Source organism: Sinohyriopsis cumingii, chromosome 12, assembly GCF_028554795.1.
Source record: "Sinohyriopsis cumingii isolate HCF-2022 chromosome 12, ASM2855479v2, whole genome shotgun sequence".
Classification (NCBI taxonomy): domain Eukaryota; kingdom Metazoa; phylum Mollusca; class Bivalvia; order Unionida; family Unionidae; genus Sinohyriopsis; species Sinohyriopsis cumingii.
The window spans coordinates 52,876,279-52,895,682 of record NC_142972.1 but is presented as its reverse complement, the minus strand read 5'-3'; the positions used below and the strand labels follow the sequence as shown (position 1 = coordinate 52,895,682).

The 19,404-nt window shown below is 34.7% G+C and overlaps 1 protein-coding gene across 2 annotated transcripts; it reads right to left on the bottom strand.

Moving 5' to 3' along the window:
• Positions 1–5,261: 5,261 nt before the first annotated feature.
• On the bottom strand, positions 5,262–18,938 carry LOC149786444 (xaa-Arg dipeptidase-like). 2 transcript variants are annotated; one of them, XM_089976887.1, is made up of 6 exons: positions 18,251–18,938; positions 16,269–16,417; positions 14,991–15,133; positions 9,532–9,686; positions 8,742–8,985; positions 5,262–7,500 (listed from the first exon to the last, which is right to left on the bottom strand). In XM_089976887.1, the coding sequence occupies exons 1-6, from the start codon at positions 18,668–18,670 to the stop codon at positions 7,355–7,357; spliced, it is 1,257 nt and encodes a 418-aa protein (XP_089833013.1). In that variant the 5' UTR covers positions 18,671–18,938; the 3' UTR covers positions 5,262–7,354. The 2 variants fall into 2 exon arrangements, with proteins under 2 accessions (XP_089833013.1, XP_089833014.1); XM_089976888.1 differs by having other exon boundaries at positions 18,290–18,934.
• Between the last annotated feature and the right edge of the window lie 466 nt (positions 18,939–19,404).

Below are 19,404 nucleotides of genomic sequence, written 5' to 3'. Positions count from 1 at the left end.
TGACAGAGTATTTCCAGAGAAAGGTAACTGTGATCTAGGTCAAGTGGAGGGGTATATAAAGTTGTATACTTAAGGATTAACCATTCGTGCCTTAACATCCTAAGTGGAGTCAGTTTTTATTGTTGTGTTCAGTTTTTAGTTTGGGTGGATTTATTATTTAAATTATTCACTGGAATTACAAAGTGCTCATCAAAATTTCTTGGTCTAAGTCATTAATTTGGAATTATAGTGAATTCAAAGACATTTTTGATTATATTATTGTGATACATCAAAAGAATGTGAACACATTGCCACATTCCAGGCCATAGGCACATTAGCACATTTGAGACTATAGGGATATCAACACATTAAATATATGAATTCGGAACACCACTGGAATTCAGTTAGAACTTCATACATTTAGACTTGTGATAGAATGGTTCATTGGCTGAAAACAATTAGTGGTCTGATACATATACCAAACATCAGTTTTGTAAACTTTTTGTAAATTAACAACCTTAGACACCAATTATGCACAATGCTAATTTGGGTGGTATTCTAAGCTACACAATGATGATAATCTAACCTTTTGTAATTCTGACAGATGATAAAAATGAATGTTACTTGCAAGAAATGTTTATACATTATTGATGTAGATAACTAAATAAATGTGAGATGTTAATAATTGTTTTTCCTATTTCCATTAGGTCTGCCTTACTCATTTGCATAAATGAAATATGCAGCAATAGGCATTATGCAATAAGAGACATGAAATTAAACAGCCCCCTATTTTCATCAATTTTTGTGTACAAGGATGATGTTTTGGATGCCTAAAATGTTCTATTTTTTAGGATTTTTATTTTCCTGAATCATATATTAAGAAGTGTTTATGGCAACTAAGAGGTTCAGTTTGATTTGCATCACTTTTGCACACGAGAAATTTATGACTGTACGGGTCAGCAGTAAAAGGCCAAAAATAGATTTAGTAAGATTTTTAGCAGATATTATCTCCCCTAAATGCAAAGAAATAACAGCGACAATTCTAACAGTACAAAATAGATATTACAGTCACACTTTGAGTTTTTTTGAAATAGGAGACACTTTTATTTCAGACCAGGAAATATTTCTCATAACAAGGGTGTAAACAAGTGAGAAAAATGTAGAGAAGGATGTCACAAAAACTCAACATGAAAGAATTATGGAGGGAAAGTACAATCTAGTAAAAAGAAGACGAAAAAAACCAAACAAGAAAACAGATCAGATCATTTTACTCAGAAAGAGCTTGGGAACAATATAATTTTCTAAGGCCGACTAAAAACAAACACTTATAAGATGATCTGCATGATGGAGACAGCAAAAAAGTAAAGAGAAATTCATCATTATTCAATCGTACAAAAAAACCCATTAGCATTTTATTGCATGTACTGATTCAGGAAGGAATGGAACTGTAAGCCCATTTGAAAAAGCACCACCACCACCAACAACAACAAAAGCTATGAATAATAAGAAAAAAATTCATTCAAAATACAGCTAACAGGGTTCTTTACACAGTTCCTAATTGTAATTAAAAATTTTTTCAAAATTTAGACAGATGGTCTAGGGGAGATAACCTATACACTCCAGCTAATACCATGTCACATCAAATTGTAAATTGCATTAAAAATTAAGCCGTTTATAAAACATCGAGCAGCATATAATAAATGTTGGATTTATTATGACAAAAAAAGGGCATTATATTCATAAATCTCATGTCAGTTCCAGTGATATGAGCACAAACAGGAAAGATGTGGCAAAAATATCGGAAATGAAGTAGGAAAAGTGAATTTGTTGTGATGTGTTATACAAAATATTGATATTTAATATTTACAATAATGTAGTGAATTTAGGAGTTGGGGAAAACACTGTTCCACAATGCAACTAAATGTTGTTACATTCAGGGAGAAAATATAACTCAAAATAACAAGGCAATTAATGTGGTGACCAAAACCAAGTTCTGTCTCATCGGTCAGTTGCAAAAATGTCAGGAAGTTAACCACGCATATAGTTAACTTATACATTTCATCCAATGGATATTGGTAAAAAAATCATGGCCAAATGAGGATAATTTAAACTTCAATCTCACATGGATGTAAAACAAATGTGACAACTGATCCATTTAGTAGAAGCTATTGGCAGCTGTAAATCTTTGTGTGGCTTATTTGCCACAACTTCATGCATATTTTAATTGGACCTGCTCTAAATTATTCAATAAATTATTTATGATATTGTAATTCCTCATACATCAACGAATAATACTGAAAGAAATGCAGAAATGCACACATTGTTCATGGATTTCAAACACTACCCCACCGCTATAGGGACAGACTACTAATTAATTTTCCATAAAACATAATGTTAATCAGTGCCCAAGGAAAATGTTTTTAGACATGGGTCCTGGGCTTGTGACTTTAAAAACATCAAATTGCCCCATTTTTGTAACTATTATTTGTCACACAACATGACAATTGCTGCACTTCAAAATATGCAAAGATAAAAACAAAATCATTTTAAACTGACTTGTGTTTACATGGATCTCAACATACTTCACATAAAGCAATGTTTTCCTCCAGATCCAGAAATCAGCCATTGTCTAATTGCACAGTCAATGTCCTCCTTATTTGATGGGTGAACATTTGTTGTGCTCATCAGGATCCGAATCATGTCTTGCTTTATACAGTTTCATTTTAAAAACTTTTGATGTTTAGTATGTCTAACCAGTGTGGCATAAGGATATTTGTAAGTGTGAGCAAGAAACAGCTCAATTATTATTTATTAAACTTTCAAGTGAAATATCTTGAACAATAGAATAGTAATTAAACAAGACCTTTGAAAAAACCCATCAAAATACTGAAGTGTTTTTGCCACTAAATATGGATTAAACATTTTGGTGGCTAAGACACTTTTGTAGATACTGCATTATTGTGGAATGTTTAGCATACTGGGTATAATACAATAAAATTATAAAAATCTATGATCTACTTATACGACATTTGATTTATTGAGTTTTGTTACTGTAGCTTTGTAATCCTTTATTAAGTTGCAGTCATTAAAGTAGTGAGTATACAGTAAAGATGTACTGACTTTCTTTATACCAGTGTGTATCAAAGTCACAATCGTGCACTTTACAATACCACTATCAGCCTTTATTTTACAATATTATCACTATTTGTTTTTGACACAGACCCTGAGCTGGTGACTTAAATAACCTCACAAGCCCTAACTGAAATTCCACAAGCCTGGAATTTCCCCTTTTTTAAAGTTGCAATAGCTACAGTTTGAATATAAATTCAATAGGGTTTAAAGGGGTTTGAAAGTAATGCAGGTGTCATTATTGTTGTTCACTACACTCACTAGGGACTGGGTGGTCTTGGTGTTCAATCATGACTGTTTACCATTTATACATGGTACATGTAATGGGGATATACTGGAATTTTTTTTTTTAAAACTGAAAACTGTTTTTTTGAGACACAACTGTGTCAGGGAGTTATGGAGTACAAAATCATATTTTTACCATTACATGCCATGCTTCAGTTTCCGACGTCAGTTTCCCGTAGGACAGAGGTGATAAGATATAGATTCCACTGAGTTATGACAGCATGTTAACATCTTCAAAATACATTTACACAACTCATCAGCGCAATCCAAGTTTCCTCAGGCAAATTAATTTTTGTTTTTGACAAGCTCGATGGACACCTCACTTAGAATACAGGACGGCCTGATCCAAAATTAGTGGGGCCCAGGCCATTAGGCTACCCGATTCTTTTAGTACTGGAATGGATTTCACTACTGACTTGGTATACAGTGGTCCCCCTCTTATATGGCCACCCCTTCTACACTGGTAAAGTGGCCTTATACAACAGGTGTCCTTTTCAGAGGGGGAATAAATTTTTGTGAGAAGTATATGCATGTAGTAAGGAAGCTACATACTTCAAAGCATTTAATGTCTTCATTTAATACTTTCGCTTAAAAGTAACATTATTTATTAAAATGTTCTTCTTGTTATAATACTAGACTTATTTCAACTCAATATACATTAATAGTTCTTATTCTCAGCATAAGCATGATATGCGAGCTTGTATTGTTGTCATGTCATTGCAAAACCATTCAAAAACGTCATTTAAATCTTGGTACATACATAATTCTCTTTCCATCTGCTCCATTTTTCCCACTGTTGCTGAATAACCTCCTTATCTGTTACGATGTTGTGTATTCAAGTCTTTTCTACATAAAAATGTTTGGCAAGTCCCCCCTCCCTACCTCACCTGATGTCACTGAGTAGAATAACCAACCTTTTTCTAAAATAATATGTCTCCATTTACATGATGTGAATGTTTGGTAATGATTCATTCAGGTGTTGCTAACTGTATGCAATTTAATTTTGCAGAAGAAACCTTTGTCGAGTGGATGAATGCCTTCTTTATAAAGGAAGTGATCTGTTGTCATGTGATTTTTCAGTCTTTGTCTGGTACATTGTTTTGTTCAACATTAGTTTCTGTGTGTGTGTGTGTTAATGCACAAAACCTATTTTTAGCCTATGCTGACCTTGTTATGATCTTGACAATTACATCTGGTTGTAATCATCAAAGGGAAGAACTCAACAGATGTGTGAAGTCCAAAACTCTATCATAACATTGTTGAGCCCATTTCCTGTAAACTTCTTTCAGTAATGTTTACTTGACATTGAGAGACATGTAACGATGATAGAGATAAACTGATTAATCACTTTACGTGATGATAAGAATTACTGGTTCTGTATATATTTGGAAAAAAGTGGCCCCTCGTGAGGGTAACAGTTTACATTTTTGCACTAATATGCTGGCCGCTGGTCACGTTAGAGGGGTGGCCATTTTTGAGGGGTACTTCTGAATACAAACTCGACTGTGCCAAGAGATTCTGGCTGTAAGAAGTGGGTGGCCGTTGGTCGGGGGGCGTTCAAGAGGGGGACTACTGTAAAAAAATAGTCATCAGAATATTTGAATTATTACTTAAATGATGTCAAATCACTAGCATAAGCCATTTTTATTGACAATGTGTCATTTTGGAATGTGTGGCCTATAATTTAAAAAAAGTATCTTTTTGCTATAGTTTCTTGCAATTTTACCAGTTACAGCAGTTGGTATCTTGCACATTGTATACAGTATACATGTAACAACTTTAATTTTTATCTGCATGATTGTCAGCAACACAATCATTCACCTTACAGTGTACATTAGGCTGCAAAGTCTACTAAAAATAACATTGCACTCTCATGGCAAACTTTATTTTTCCAAATTACAAAACATTTACACTGGAGGAACAATTTGACATTTGTATGAAGGTATCTGCAGCTAGATTGTAATTGTGCCAGGTACATACTTTTGAAGACAGGAAGTCAGGTATGATTCATAATGGACCTGTGGCAGACTATAATATTCAATATATAATAAAACAGCAGTGACAACACAATAACTTGTTTCAAAAGAGACTATATATCTGATACACAGGAGAAAAAAAGACATGGCTGTATTACCCAGGTATATCTGATACACAGGCAAAAAAAACATGACTATTACACAGGTATATCTGACACACAGGAAATAAAAGACATGGCTGGATTACACAGGTAAAAAAGACATGACTGTATTACACAGGTATAATAAAAAAGACATGACTGTATTACACAGGTATATCTGACACACAGGAAATAAAAGACATGGCTGGATTACACAGGTAAAAAAGACATGACTGTATTGCACAGGTATATCTGATACACAGGTAAAAAAAACATGACTATTACACAGGTATATCTGACACACAGGAAATAAAAGACATGGCTGGATTACACAGGTATAATAAAAAAGACATGACTGTATTACACAGGTATATCTGATACACAGGTAAAACAAGACATGGCTGTATTACACATGTATATCTGATACACTGGTAAAAGAGACATGACTATTACATTACACAGGTATATCTGATACACAGGTAAAAACGTCATGACTATTACACAGGTATATCTGACAAGGTAAATAAGATGTGCCTGTATTAAACAAATTAAAAGATAAAGAATATTTTCATATTGAAAACTTCAAAAATGTAAAAGCTTCAAAACCAAAAAAAAAAGAAAAACAAAATGGGGTGTGGAAAGAGTGGGTAGGAAATCAACACTTTCCATTTCTGTAAGTGGATTGATTTAAATGTTGAAATAAAACTCAAAAGCCGATTGCAACTTGAAATCACATTTATTTTCAACCAGTGCAGCTTTAAAATAGTTTCAAAACATTAATAGAGGTTAATAAAATTGTAAAAAAAGGTTTATGACATTAGGTGTTCAGTTTACTGTGGGTCTTTTTATTAATTATCAACACAACAAACATTCATAAGATGTAGCCAAAGGGAAATAACTGAGTAAAAGCACTCTTTTTCTATGGAATGATACATTCATTGAGCTATGATTTAACAGCAACCTTAAAGTGCTACCATAACAAAATAAGACTGAGCAATTAGGACAGATGTCAAGTAAATTACTTCTGAATTTGTAATACTGCTTTTGAAAGTAAATGCTTGTTAATACAAAAAAATACTCCTAGTTACAGACATAATCTTTCTTCTCCAAAATAAATGATCTGAATAGTTCCGAAATTAACACTGTCACAAAAAAATATATAAGGCATTATGGTTAAATTATAGACTAAAGTTTATTTTGGATAGAATAAAAAAACAGACCTCACCTATGCAGAAATTTCTGAATTGATACAAAAGAGGTACATTTCATTCCCATTGCACATTGATGTAAATATCTACTACTTTCAGTGCTAGAGGGCAATTTATTTTTTCTAAAAATAATTTTATTTGAATGTATATGAGCTAAAAGCAGGCATACATCCACACAAAAAAAGCCAAAATGGGCAGCTATTTTTCTTCTTCTGATTATCATAATAAACAGATGCATGAGAATTATTAGTTACATGGTTGTTAGTGACCTAGCATGGAATGACACCAAATCAAAAAGGACCTTACCTGGCAAGGCCTTTGTGCCAAACTCCAGTATGTTTTCTACCGACTTGGTTATCATTTCAATACAGATCAATAATAGCAATCCAACAAATTTACAATACTGATCAACTTACCAACATTATGACAATGATCTGGTATCTTTCCTGACTAGGCAGATATGATTTCATACCAGGTCTTCATGGACCAATTAAATCACAAGAAACTAAACAATCCTTTTTCCTCTCCAAACTATGACATGATGTACATCACCTGTGTAAGACTTTTATAAATTTTAACACATAATATGAAAGTGGGAGAAAATGAACACATCAAGCTATCCGTGAGGATATATTTTTCATCGTGCAGAACATTTTCTTTGAATGTCTTCCTCAAAATCTTTCCCGACTTTCTCAAGTATGGACGGATCAGTGAATAAATCAATAGCAGTCATTGCCAGGGCCTTTGCAACTGCCAGTGTATATGGTTGAGCCATTGGATCTCCTGGAAACAAAAGTACAATAAATATCTGAAGTTGGCTAAAAAATCACAAGATGAATGTGTTCATGGACCAAATGAGACTGCTGTTATCTAAACTTATTCAGGCTGTCTGGTAAAGATATTATCCAATGTCATCCAAATCAAATTACAATACTGAACATGAACTATTTAAATAAAAAGAAATTTCAGGAAGGTAAATGCAGTGTAACATGTTGGGATGGTAGAACAGTCATCACATTTGTACCCAGTTCTCTATGATTCCAAGAACTTTCTCTCTCTCTCTCTCTCTCTATATATATATATATATATATGTGTGTGTGTGTGTATATATACATATACATACACACACACACTCCCAGTGGAGTGTGAGACAAATCAATATCTCACAACACTTCTACTCAGAGTAACAAAATAGTTCAAAACAACCGACAATTTTGGCCAATCCATCATTGATCATAAATATCATTTCCTTGTTCTCTCCCACTCCTTTTCACTTCAAGGTCCCTCAATTGCTTGGTTTGCCAGATTTCATCGCTGAGTTTAATTCCAGATCTATGTCATGGAGGTACTTATTGAGTCAGCCAAGTCATGACTGGTGCAGATGATTTTATAACTGAAGAATGCTATTTGAAACCAGACTGAATCAAAGGTGAATAGCAAGCTGCTGAGTCCATCATTTTACTTTCCTCAGGTGCATTGGTTTGAGTCTTGAATTCAGCCAATGTGGGTATGTGAGAAAGACTGCCAGTAACTTCTTGTGGGTCGGTGGTTCTTTCCGGGGTTTTCCCAGGTTCTTCCTCCACCATTAATACTGGCCGCCATGTATAGCCTATCGTGTGCTGAAAATTGCCGTTAAATCCCACAACAACAACAACTTTCCTCAGGATCCTCATTTTGTATTTTAGGTAAATCTGTACATTGGTGAATGGTGTGAAACTCTCTGTAACCTCTGATTATGCTTTCACACTAGGGGCAATCATGAGACATTCTAAAATATTATCACTGTAAATAATGGGGACATATTACCAAGTACATACACTCATGAATGGAACAGATTACCAAGGCCTTACATTCACAAATAGAATTACCAAGACCATACGGTCATGAATGGAAGAGAGTACCAAGTCCATACACTCATTTATGGAGCCAATTACCAAGTTCATACACTCATGAGTGGGACAGGTTACCAAGTCATGAAAAGGGCAGATCATGAAGTCAATATGGCACAAAGTAACTGACTTTACCTGCTGCTACTGCAAATTCCCTTGTGTGCTGACTAAAGTTGGTGCCTATATAAAATTTTGGATGTATACTTGGCAAGATCTGTGAGACATTCCCCATGTCAGTAGAACCGCCAAACTTTTGTCTCTTCTCCTCATCTGTCTCAAACTCTACTCCAACCAATTTAGCATTCTGCTCATACAGTGTAGCTAGTGTTTGGTTTGACATCAGGTATGAGTAGGACTTTGTGCCAAACTTATAATCCACCTTAAAAAAAACACAAAAGATAAAAATTTATTAACAGGACATTTAAAATAATATGATTATAATCATTGCACAAACAAAGACAAACAATTAAAACTCACATATTTTAAAAGCAAAATGGAATAAGAAACTTTCCATGCAATTTAAAGAGATCAAGCAACTTTGAATATAAGCGTGTTTTGGCTGGGTAGCTTCAGTACAATTCTTTGTAAACCTTTTGTTAACACGATAAATCAAGAATCATACGTTAGGGTTCATTAGCTATAAATTTATAAAATGGGTTAAATAACATTTTACACCATGAACTGCCTGCATTGCACATTGCATTGTTTAACATGGTTGATAAATGTAATAACTAATATGAAGTTTGAGTTGCATCAATCAACCATGCTGCTAATTTTACAATCAGTGTATAACATAGAGGTTTTATGAAATGAAGAAACAGTGATGTGACATAATGTGACTGTTATAATGTAGGTAAATGTTGACATTATGTAGTTTTCTGTACAAGTCATGCTAATTAACAAAGAGAACTGTCATGGTAATTACAGTGCAACCAGTTGCCATGGAAGCAGCCTCAATGCAGTCACTGATTTTCTTCCTGAGTACAATCATGTCTGTATCATTGGGTGTCCTTATATAATATTCCAACTCGGTCTCCTCCGGAATGATGTTGGCTTGTTCCCCACCATTCTTTATTACACCTGAAACAACTCAAGACTGTGAAAACTGAATGTTATTGTTTCATCTTAAAATGATCACTTTACATGGTTCTGATGAATTTACTGATAACATTTACTTTTAGACAATTTTAGAAACAATTACTTTCTATAAATGCTGAATAAAGGATTTAATAAAATCTGGCTTCATTACCTCTAAATTGGATTGAAATACTTGTTATATAATCTTAAACAATATTTGGCACAAAATTAATATCTTATAGTAAAGTGAACCGTACCATAACCAATGAAAAACTTGTACTATGTTTGGCTACGTCTATATTTTGATAAAGGCAAGCTAATAATACCATGAACTATGGATCAAAGTTGAAAAAATTCAAACACAATACTTGCTCTGCATCAATGATTACAATTAGAAGCATGTGACAAAAATCTCTCTAGTCCAGCCAACCTTTAAGCTTGTCCAAGGCTGCAAGACAATGGATTTTTCCAGCCCTGTTAAACATGATGATTGGTGATGTACACATATCAGCAAGTGCACCACTCATTCATATTTCATCCATTTGTGAAATAAATTTTTTACTACAGTATCATCATATTAAAGGTATAATCTCTTCCAATGAAATGAATTAAGGACTGAAAACCTATTTTGTGTGTGTGAAAGCATCATTTATTTGCTGATCTAAAGAGCTTAAAAAGGTTGATACACCAATGTCTTGGCCCTTCTAAATCTAGACTGGGTCCCTCCAAAATTATAAGTGAACTGACCATTAGACTTCTCAACAAATAAAGTATCATTTACTAAGTCTGGCAGAAACATAGAGTGCTAGACAAAGTGCAGTATTTTAATTTGTTAGTTCCCTCCACCTTATGAAGATCGTCTTTTTATTGTATAGAAAGCTATCAATGTTGTGTGTACAAAGTGAAGCATGCTACTAATGATAGGGGAACAGTTTTTTCCACTTACCTTGACAAATGGCTTCATAAGCAGACATACTTTCATTTTTGTCTATCTGATTATACTTTGATGGGCAATCAAACAAATGTTGATTCTGTACCAAAAGTTAATCCATTCAAGTAATAAATGTTTCTCTTCCCAGGGGTCATGCTACCAGACAAAGTGGGTGACTAATTTGTTTAAAAAAATGAAAACTTTGTCTGTTTCTGTTAGGAAAGCGAAAATGACAGCCCTGTGATTTTTTAGACATACACCAAGTGACCGTACCTTTTAGGATACTTCCTCACCTTAGCCAGTTATTTTCGGTGTTATATGGTTATGGCAACTATCACTGGCCGATTTCCGCATGTTATCGTTTGATGATAAAAACATAAAAATTTGTGTTTTGAAACTTAAACATTAGCATGTAAATAGCAGTTTGTGTTTTAAAAACAGAATTGGTGACCTGAAGATTCAGAGGTTTCGCTAGGATTTTAAAACTAGAGTCCAAGACTCCCATTTTGGTAAAAATAGGAGTCCCACCATCAAAAGTTGCAGTCCCTTCTTTCCCTCGGAATCAACACAGACATGAGTACATCTATTTTTAGATGGAGAGGTTTTCATAATGTAATCACTCACTATAATGTAGCTTCATTACAAATAGTCCATTGACAGGATCACAAATTTATGGTTTATTTATCTGTATACATACTTTTAGAAATTTTAGGCAAATAAATAGCATCTGATTTGCTTGATTTTCCCTGTATTTTCGCAAATACGTGTCAAGTCAGAAAACAGCTTACACCTTAAAGCGCATCTCGCGAATTCCACAACATAGCATTGTCCCATACGTTTCTGACATACATAATTTGCATTTTAAAGTTCAATCTTTAATAAAATAATACCTAGACTTTGGTTTGAATGATTTGTATATTTTTTCTGAATATATTTGCCTGATGATTTAAGAAAAAAGACAATCTAATAAATTGGTACATCCTAGACTTAGTGAAGTCTGCCATTATTTCCCATTAGACCTACTGGTTCACTTACAGTTTCAAACTAAATTTTTGACAAAATAGTGTACAAAAGGCAGTTAATAAATATCCAGATCACCGATTCTGATCTTAAAACACAAGTTTGTATCTTTTATCATCAAAGGATATCATGTAGGAAATTGATAGTTGCTACCTTACTCGGAAAAGGGTTAATGGTCAATCAGCTATCAAAACATAATGCTTGTGAATGGGCAAGAGTTTGTTTGTCAACATAATTGATATAAAAACTAGGCCTAGCTACTGATGCCTTGATCAATACATTCACTACAACAACAGAACTAACCGGGCTAAAGCGAGGGGCATTTAAATAAAATATGGTATGGTCAGTCAATGTACCTCTTAAATAATCACACGGCAAAGTCATTTTCGCTTTCCTAATAGAATAAGGCAAAGTTTACATTTTTAGGTGACTTGTTGCCCACTTACAAATGGCATTTTGTCTAAGTCTCAACATATCTTGACTCTGAGGTCACGTGCACTGCTTATTCCGCTACATTCGGAAATGAACACAATAACGAAAGCTAAAGTTGTTTATTTGATGTACTTTTATAAATGACCACATGTACATCTCTGGGTCTTTCTGCCTCTGAATTCAATCAGTACATTTTCCCACCCGGCCACCAGTCAAAGCCTTTGAACTTGCCACCCAGCTATTGCATCATGTTCTTTTTTATGTACTTTTATAAAATGGCAACATGTATGTATATCAAGGGGTCTTTCAGTCACTGAATTCTGTCATTGTAAATATCAGCACAGCTAACTGACCAACACATTTTCCCACAAAGCAGGTAGCTGAAGCAGGACTGGCAAGTCTTTGAATTTTGCCGCAGTGATTTTCTGCATCCCAGATCAAAAATTGGCATCCAAATATGTGTAATTAAGCATTTCTGAGATCTCTGAGATTTTAATTGTTATGTGTGCATTATTTTCTTCAAATAATCAGCTCAAAACCTTAAGTGTCTGGGAAGTACCACTTTGTTAGATTGTCTGCTTTCATAAATATTTGGGCAATATATTAAGGAAAATATTCAGCTCAGAAAGCTGAGTCTATATATTATGTTATTCAAGATTTAGCATAAAAATGAATTATGTAGGTCCCATGGTATGGGACAATGCTATGTTGTTGAATCTGAGAAGCACTGTAAGGTCAAAATTGTTTTCACTCATTTTTGTGAAATAATGCATGAAAAAAAGCAGTGAAACAAATACTGTATAACCAGTGCCAGATGCTACTACATGTACGTAGACAAATAATCAAGCCATAAATTTGTAATCCTATCATTGGACTGTTGTAAAAAAGCTATAATGTGAGTGGTTACATTAAGAAAACCGTCTCTCTAAAAACAGATATACTCCAATGTTGGCTGTTTCAATTTGGTTGGAAAGAAGGTTTTAGTTCATAATGATATCAAAATGTGTGCATTTGCTCTGCTGTACATGTTACAGGGGTTGTTTAAAACAAGTTTACAGACTTTTTTCAACTGCCATTTTATAGTGAACCTTCATAAGTAAAAAAAGAAGATTCTTGTTTAAGCGTAGTTGTTTAAGCATGTTTACTAACTTGAAGTTCACTGTAATCTAGTTACTCCTATCAGTTAAAATTCATTACAATGTATAGCTTCTACAGTGCTTTTAAGGCATGCAACCACAATACACTACAAATGAATAAGATAATTTTTTATGCCTACAAAATATGTTTACAATATACATACAACTTGGAAAATTTCTACTTGAAAATACAAAATTGCAGAAAACCAATCTTTAATACAGATATGCATACTGAGAAATAGAGAGCATAACTGAAATATGAGAATAAAAAGATATATACACACTACACCACTCCCTTGGTAACTCGCATCCGGATAACTCGCGATCCCACTTATAACATGGTGTCCTGTGTGGCTCCCGATTTTCTTCCCGAAGAAAATATATTTTAAATAGCTTAATTTTTTATAAAACATTGAACTTTACTAACTTTTTTATAAGACTGGTTTAGTTTGCTTAATATCTCTTGCCATTTACTGGCATTCTTACTTGAATTTTGTAAAAATAGCCATAAACCTGACCTAATTACTCGACTGAACTGCTGACAGAAACAGTCCAAAGTAATATATTTCATTTCTATAGCCTGATGGATAAACATTACATCTTTTCAATGCTGTGCGCAGAATAGGCTGATTAATCGAGAGTCAGAAAAACATTGTGGTGGTATTCCATGTCCAAAATTAATATTATTTTAACAGAATATTCTGGCGACAATTGCCTCTTTTCATATGGTAAGCACTGCTGTATTTTATTTTCGTCAATTGGTCAAATTCGGTATGTGTTTTGCTTCAATACTGGAGACCAAAACCTTAAGTGCGCATTAATGCCCAACAGTATAGTATACTTGTCAAGCGTGTCAAAACGGCAAGTATTATCGTGTTCAAATTTACGTTGTTTTAAATTTGTAGACCCATTAAATTCATGTTGCTAATGATTAACCCTTGTGATTATTTTTCATTTTACTTCGACCACAATCAAATCCATCGTCCGACAATGTTTCTCGAAAAGAGTGCCTATCTTTTGGAATAAAAAATCCCGTCTAATTTGGATCAAATAATAAAACTAGAATGTATCCAATTCAACACATAAATAAGTGATGAAGTACACAATGTGTGCAGTGGTACACGTGTTAAGCGAACGGAAACCATGTGGAATAATGTTTTTAATGATCTTCTCAATATACTGTAATTTATCCTGAAATTAATGTTGCTCTATGAGGAAACAATAAACAAAGTACACCGTTATGAAGAGATATTTATTCACAGTTAGTCTCAGCACAATTATAAATTGAGTATTCAACACTATAACCTGTCAACCACCCACCCCCCTTTTGCCTTCACGTCAATCCCTTTATTGGTTTTGGGTTTTTCGAATAGATCTCTCGATAACTTGTGTCTCGCTTATAATGCGGTCGATGATTTTGGACCCCGATGTGTGTGAGTTATCGAGGGAGAGGTGTGTGTATATATATATATATATATATATATATATATATATTGCATATCTTGCTTTGCTTCCACTTCTTTCTGTTCTGCCAAAAGAAGAAGTCAATACAAATCTAGCTTGACCCCCGCTCTTCCATCTATCATATTTTCTTAAGATAATCTCAAAACAAAACTTAGCACTGATTCAATTCTGCACACATAAGTGTGACATCACTGACATGTTAGCCAGGCCCTGTTCATATTGATTTTATATAGGTGCATTATATTGGCTGACAAGGTGTAAAGAGTAGTCAAGCAAGTGTCAACTACTGACATGTACAATAAAGTATTACAGTAACTGTCTCACCATGAACCCGCCAATCTGGCTTCATCTGTTGTCGTAGACAGGATATGTTGTTGTAGCACATCACTGCTGCATCAAGGGCATTAACTCCTTCCCATGGATACGAAGAAGCATGTGATGCTTTCCCTTTGTAGATGATATTGACCCTAAACAACATAAGCAAACTGAATATTACAATGAACGATAGGATCTAGGGAGATATATGTAACATAGTACATAATGCTCAACATACTTAATCAATGCCTTATGATGAAATGAGAAATTCAAATTATACTTTAAAAGCCCATGTACTTTACATGACTTAACTGACACTGTGACACATGTTTAAAGATTGCGACTTTCTCAGTAGTCGAAACTCCTACTTCTTGGGCATGAAGATAGAGCCAAATCCAGTACCTTGTGGTTTTCTTTTAGTCTCCAAGTTGTGTTCATATTGCATTAGCTTTAAACTGCACATGCATATTTAGGTAGGAACACCATGTATGTAATTAAAAACTGAAATAAATATATAAATTTTTAAAAAAGCCTGGGATACATGTTGAGTCAATAATCAAAGCATTGCTAATAAATGTGTGACCTTTAAAGAAGCATGTCAGGGAATGAACTGTCTTAGCTTCATCGATTAATCCAACATAAGAGTTAAATTATTTAGAGCTGTGACAAAGAGTCACAAGACAAGGGTCAAATGATCATGTCACAGAATGAGTAACTTTACCCACAACAAACTGCTGCACTGCCACCTTGACAGGAAATGTGACTGCTATGTTTTACATTGTACTTATGTGTACTCAACAAAAATTATTTTAAAACAATTATCATAGGTAATTTTATATTAGTGCTGATCAAAAAAGTCATCCTGTCCCTTTGTATATCTTAATAATACATAATAATCAGATCAACCTCATAACGAGGTTTATCCATATGGGTTGGATCAAAATTGTAAAATCAGTTTTCAAATCCATTTAATGAGACATCTGGATGAACCAACAAGGTTCACATCTTTATCTCTGACAATGCTGTAGCAGATTCAATAGCGAGATGTGCATGAATGTGCAAATTCCTGTAATGTCCAGCCATTTTTCTCAAAACACAAGGACAAGAAGATATTCAGATACATAGTAATCCTCATAACACTGGGAAAGCTTGCAGTTTGCTAGTCCCCAGATGGAAGGATAAATGCATTATCTGGGTCTGTGCAGTTAGACTTTACTTATAAGCCACTTTATATGGTAAATTTTATGAAGTCTATATATATTACTGATGATGATGCAAATTACCTACGGAGTCATTGAGACATATCTGGGTTTGGATAGTGTGACCTGGGAAGGGTGAGCCATCATTGCAACATCGAGACCCTCAAATGCACCAAGTTGAATCAAGTCAGCTTTTCCGCACATCCCTTCTTCAGCTGGAGTTCCCAGCACAGTCAGCTGCAAAGGAACAAAAATCTTCATTAAGCTGTATGCATGTGAAACAGGTCAACAAATGTGCCACCCTTGATTTTATCAAAAGTGTGTATATATACTGTACATACAACTGTATGCTGATGACTATCTGTTTGCAACAGCACACACATCTTCTGTCTCATGAGACTACAAGTAGATCAAAATCCAAGATAAAATATATACACTGAGAATAACAATATTTTTATGGCAGTATGTATACCCCCCCCACATTACAGAATGTTCACCAGAACATTAAAACTAAATGTAATCAGACTCAGCTTGATTATGAAGCTGGGAGTTCAGGACTCCAGTCTGCTGAAAATGATGGTTAAGAATAGAAACCCCAAGCCCGCACAAAGAAATATAAGGTTTTCATTTTACCTGTAGTCTAATCAGGCTATGAAATTGGTTGATTGGCTGATTATGCTTATCTGTATGAAGCATGCTCTTTGAACTTTGGGGTTTTGGAATGAAAACTGGGATTTCAAATCAGAGTACTGTGGTGATACCTCATGACAAGGATTCAGGAGAGACCTTAGGTTCAGTGGAACACTTGTAATTTTGTTCAAAAACAGTTTGTTAATACACATTGATTCCTACTTGAATCAAATGCAAATTTTCAATGTTCAATTTCATTCAAATACTGAATTTAATGGAATACTGAAACTAAGAGACACCAGTTTATCCTTACAGATGCATCTTGATAAACAGGTAGTAGTATCCATGTTATACCATCTTTGTAACTTACCATAATCTAGATGGGGGCCGAGTCAGTTTTATACTGCGATGACATGTCAAGAACATGACACGTTGCTCATACAGAAACAAATTATTGTGAATATTTACTTATTATGCATAGAATTATCTCACAAAATGCTCATCTAAAGATATGCATAATAACAGTTCACATTTGTTAGTGAGACATTTGCTCTATGGCAATGATTGGTATGCAGCCAAAAATGGCAATTGGCCATTACAGGAAATGGGGCTTTCCTCATCAGCCAGGAGGCAGGTGATTTAACTGGCTACTTTTACTTAACACGTTTGTTAGTGAGACATTTGCTCTATGGCAACAATTGGTATGTAGCCAAAAATGGCAATTGGCCATTACAGGAAACAGGCTTTCCTCATCAGCCAGGAGGCAGGTAATTTAACTGGCTACTTTGACTTAATACATGGCTACTTCAGGAAAAAAGATATATCCCCACTGGGAAAGGTCCCCCAAACCTTTGCCTACTTTGGCAATTCACCCTTCAACTATAAATCTACTAGAAGGCCTGAGTAAAGTATAGTACAAGTCACACAGGTCATGCAGGCATTCATTAATGGAGTAATTTGTTAGATTTTGATTCTGCATACCTTAAGTGGCAAGTATTCACTTCATTTGGATTCTTATATTTCCACATTCCTATGGAAGGTCATTATTTAGACGTTCTGAGAAGTGCATATGGCAAAATCAATGTTAAGGTACGTAGACAGTTTTGGACAAAATGAATCTGAAGGTGTGATCCAGTACAATCCAGACTGAATGTTGTGTGCTGTGATGTCACAATGAAAGATATGCATACTGATCAACAAATTCATACTACCCTATTTTGTCACGATTCCACTCAACGTGCTCTTTTCTTTACCAAAGCTGAGAATGGTCACCATTTTAAAAGACCATAAAGATTGATCATTTTCGTCTGGAAGTTTCTTGGTGACAGTTAAGGTGCAGAGCATTCAATAACCAGGACTGAACAGACTTTGGTTAAAGAAAATTAGTGTTAAATTCTAAAAGAACCATTTATATTTAATTTAAAATGAGTAAATACGCACACATGTAACTTGTACTGTATCGTCACACATACAATTTACCTTTCCCATTGGCTTATCGGCGGCCTTCATTGCAGCCTGAATACCTAGGGCAGCACCAACGCCCACCTCTGCGATCAAATTGTGCCCACAAGCATGACCAATGCCCGGCAGTGCGTCATATTCACAGAGCACGGCGACGTGAGGGCCAGGCGATGATTCATTCCCATAGCATGCTTTAAAAGCCGTCTCCAATTTAAATTTCCGTTGAACCGTGAAGTTCGACGTTTCGAGAAAGGTTGCAAGCCTTTCGTGCGCATAATACTCTTTGAATGCAAGCTCAGGGTTATTCCATATATCTTGGCTTAATTTATGCAAATCTGTAAATGATTTATCAATAGTTTCGCGTGCTATTTCTTTTAACTTGGTGCTATTGGTTGTCATCGTTCAATGTCATCTGGTATAACCGTACACCAAGTGGACAGTTTCAACCGTATCTTGCAGCTCACATCCGTAAGAATAACCGAAAGTCCACAGCTAGAACCACTACCAAATGTCCCACTGGATAGTTTCGTATTTTGAGGTATTAAGGTAGAAGGCATGAATCTAATTATCACAAGCCTAGCATTTATACATTCACACATAAGCTAAATCTGTAATGTGGTTTAAATTTACGTTGAGTTAGGCTTGGAAATAGGATGACCTTGTTGGTGGCTTCCGCTTGATGAGCAGTGGAGATCAAATCCGTAACTCGGGCTGCAAATGAGCAGAGTACTAGGCTTACGTGTTTAAGTGTGTCTGCTACAGAAGTAAATATATAAAAATCTAGATGCTTGAGGGGTGATGAAAAGTATGCTAATTTGTTATAGTACTAGTGAACTTTATTAATGCATAAGGCACATACTGATTCTTTTAGCTGCCTTGTCATTGGATAATATTCAAAATAGCTATTTCCTGTCAAAAATGAATGTAAATGTAGGGGTTGGTGGCAGTGTTGGTTCAGTATAAAAACCACCAGTTGCATCAGGAATTAACCTGATTGCTGCAGTCAGAATCTCACATGTATGATTTCTACAAAAATCATTAGTTTGTTTTTATTTGTATCTTCAGTGTAAAATTATTTTCATATTTCTTCAATAGGTCATTGTTGGATGAAAATTCACCAGATAAACTGTCCC

Bases quoted from the DNA above. Each gene is read 5' to 3' on its own strand.
- LOC149786444 (XM_089976887.1), bottom strand. From the start codon at position 18,670: ATGACAACCAATAGCACCAAGTTAAAAGAAATAGCACGCGAAACTATT. The intron at 8,986-9,531 runs GTAATTACCATG...GTTTTTTTTAAG, and splicing joins CCATGGCAACTGGTTGCACT to GTGGATTATAAGTTTGGCAC. The intron at 7,501-8,741 runs GTAAAGTCAGTT...TTTTGTTTCCAG, and splicing joins GGAATTTGCAGTAGCAGCAG to GAGATCCAATGGCTCAACCA.